A 3,073-nucleotide genomic window follows, 5' to 3' on the forward strand; every position below is an offset into this window, starting at 1 on the left:
TGAGGAAATGTTTCCAGTCACAATGTTTTTTTTTTTTTTTTTTTTTTTTTTGACACAAGGTCTCATTATGTAGCTGTGGCTGGTCTGGAACACGTGACATAGATCAGGCTAGTTTTGAACTCATAAATATCTGCCTTCCTGTCCCTCCTGAGTGCTGGGATTAAATGTGTGTGCCACCACTCCACCAGCCCACAGAATGCTATTAAGCAGCAGGAGGAGACTCAAATTCTGGACTTCTGACTTGAAACCCTTACCATACCTCCAAGCCCCTAATAAGTGAAAGGCTCTTTATTGATCACCATCAAACTATGTTGCATTACATATCCAGGCAGTGATTCATGCTGTGTTTCACACTGGCTTCATTGAAGTTTGGGGCAAGACAAAAGTTGAAAACCTGAAGGAGACCCTGAACATGTTCCCCATTTACAGTTTCCAGCTTTTGTCTCTCTTGTGTTTCAGTGTAACTTACGAATCAGACTTCAGTTCTGCTGAGCTATTAGCCAGAGAGTTGTTCCAAGTGTTCTGGAAGTGCTGGATGCTGTCAGAACCTAATCATCAGCTGCCAGGCTGTCTGACAGCAGCCAGCTCAGTGGTAAGTATGAAAATCGGTTAACATGGAATCAAAAGTTCTTTTCTCTTATTTTTGCCTGCTCACTTCAAATGCTTATTTATCTTTCTTTGTATGGTGCATAGGTTTGGGGGAAGACTTAAAATGAACATGCATGTAGTGAGGACTTTAGCACCAGGGACTGTACTTAACAATTCATAGCAATTGTATTATAGCTTAGCTGAGAACAGTTTCAATTTCTTGTGATAAAGTTTAATACAGGAAACACAGTTAAGTGCTGTTTTAAAAAAAATGTTATGTATATGAGTGCTTTCCGGCTTGCATACAAGTATACCCATGTCCTGCAGTGCCCATAGAGGCCAGAAGAGGGCATCAGATACCCTGGAACAGAGTCACAGACTGTTGTTAGCAGTCATGTGGGTGCTGGGAACTAAACCAGGGTCTTCTGCAAGAGCAGCCAGTACTCTTAACCACTGAATCATCTCTCCAGCCCTATTAAGTGCTCTTTTTAATCAAATTCTTGAGCTGTGTTTGCTGAAGTTACCCCTTCATCTGTGTAATGCAGGGTGTGAGTGAAGAACATGCCAGAGAAGACTGTGACTTCAGAGAGGATGTAACCCAGGAAATGACACTGAAGTCTTCAATCCCAGGGGCTGAAGACTGGGTGCCCCCTGGATTTCAAATCATACTTAATATTCATTCTCCACTCAAGTAAGTATGGGGTGCTGCCTGGAGTCCCAGGTTTCACTTGGAACAGGTTGTGATAGGTCCTACCCCATTCCTTACAGAAGCAGATGAAGTAAAAAATAATGTGCAGAGAGGCAAAGGAGTATGTGTTTTAGGAAAAGGAAAGTTTGTATGTTTTTCTGGCTTACTTTTCTTCGCACCTTGTTTTTGGTGGCCTTTGGGAGTCTATATTTATTTTCACAAGTTAAAAATGTAATTCTGGGGATTGGAGAGATGACTCAGTGGTTGACAGCACTTGCTGATCTTGCAGAGGTCCTGAGTTCAGTTCACAGAACCCACATTGGGTGGCTCCCAACTGCCTATAACTCCAGCTCCAAGGGATCCAGCATCCTCTTCTGGCCTCTCCAGGCACCTGAATACATGTGTGTGTATACACACATAGAAACACACACATTCACATAAATAAAGTGTTTTTAAAAATCTTTTCGAAAATGTAACTCTGAGGGCTAGAGAGATGGCTTAGTGGTTAAGAGCACTGACTGTTCCTGCAGAGGACCCAGGTTTGGTTCCCAGCCCCCACATGGCAGCCTGAAACTCCAGTTCCAGGGGATTGAATGCCCTCTTCTGGCCTCTGAGGGCACCTACACTAATGTGGCATTTATACACATAAATAAAAATAAAATAAATCTTAAAAAATATAACTCTGCATCCCCAATTATGAATATTATATAGCAACTAAAAATTAAATGGGCTTAGAGAGGCTTTTTAAATGGCTAATACTGAAACAAAAATCAAATACAATAATTTAAAATAATGAGACCAGTCTATTTTCAAGTGCAGTTAGGGTGTAATAAAAACGAATAATTAAGCTTGGCATGGTGATGCATGCCTTTAATCCCCACACTTTGGAAGCAGAGGCAGGCAGAGCTCTGTCAGTTTGAGGCCAGCCTGGTCTACAGAGAGCCAAGTTCTAGCCAGTTGGGGCTACAGGGAGACCCTGTTGAAAAAAGACCAAAAATAAAAAAATTAAAAACAAATTAGAATATTTTCATGTTGTGTGTGTTTTGCCTGTATGTATGTAAGTGTACCACATGGGTTCAATGCCCATGTGGGTGATGGGAGCCAAACCTGAGTCCTCTGCAAGAGTAGCCAGTGCTCTTAACCACTGAGCCATCTCTCTAGCCCCAGTGAATAAAATTTTTAAAGGACAAATTAATCTCAAAGAGAGCGCCTATAATTGATAAATGTAAACAGAATGCAAATAAGAAAATATTATTTAAGAAGTGACAAAAGTCTTGAACAAAACAGTAAAATTACATAAAAAGGAAATAAACATATAATGAGTCTATGTGTATTCACACCTATGTGTATATATACACACTCATACACATGTAATTTAATACATTTAATACAATTTCATTGAAATTTGTTCTGAGAATCTGTAATGGATCATAAACAAAGATTATAAGCAATACATTTAACTATGTTCACTTTTCTATTCCTCTTGGTCCCCCATGCAGACTTGAGAGCTATGGAAGATTGTTCATTGTGCTCCATGGAGATCCATTATACAGCATATCTTTGCCTACTGACTTTTTCTCTTAAATTTAGAAGCTATCAGAAAGGGCACTGGGACTGTTTGAACAGGAGAACTTGTTTTCTAGACATAGGGAGGGGTAATTTCCTTGAATAGAACATCTTTTCTCTAGGGTTTCCCAGAACCGTCTGTAAGGCATATGGTCAGAGCTTTAACTTTTTTTTTTTTTTTTTTTAAACCTTGGTTTTTTTTTTTTTTTTTTAAAACTTCAATAAAAATTT

The 3,073-nt window shown here is 39.5% G+C and overlaps 1 protein-coding gene across 5 annotated transcripts in view; it reads left to right on the forward strand.

The window, feature by feature from the left end:
* Positions 1-3,073, forward strand: part of Rubcnl (rubicon like autophagy enhancer) — a 45,996-nt gene that overhangs the window by 30,458 nt on the left and 12,465 nt on the right. For all 5 annotated transcript variants that reach the window (XM_017795926.2, XM_029559270.1, XM_017795925.2 and 2 more), the window contains exons 7-8: positions 460-592; positions 1,134-1,279. In XM_017795926.2, coding sequence (XP_017651415.1) covers positions 460-592; positions 1,134-1,279 — 279 coding nt within the window. The remainder of the gene's footprint in view (positions 1-459; positions 593-1,133; positions 1,280-3,073) is intronic.

The sequence above is a fragment of the Nannospalax galili genome, unplaced genomic scaffold (genome assembly GCF_000622305.1).
Source record: "Nannospalax galili isolate Female #2095 unplaced genomic scaffold, S.galili_v1.0 scaffold388, whole genome shotgun sequence".
NCBI classification, from domain to species: Eukaryota; Metazoa; Chordata; class Mammalia; order Rodentia; family Spalacidae; genus Nannospalax; species Nannospalax galili.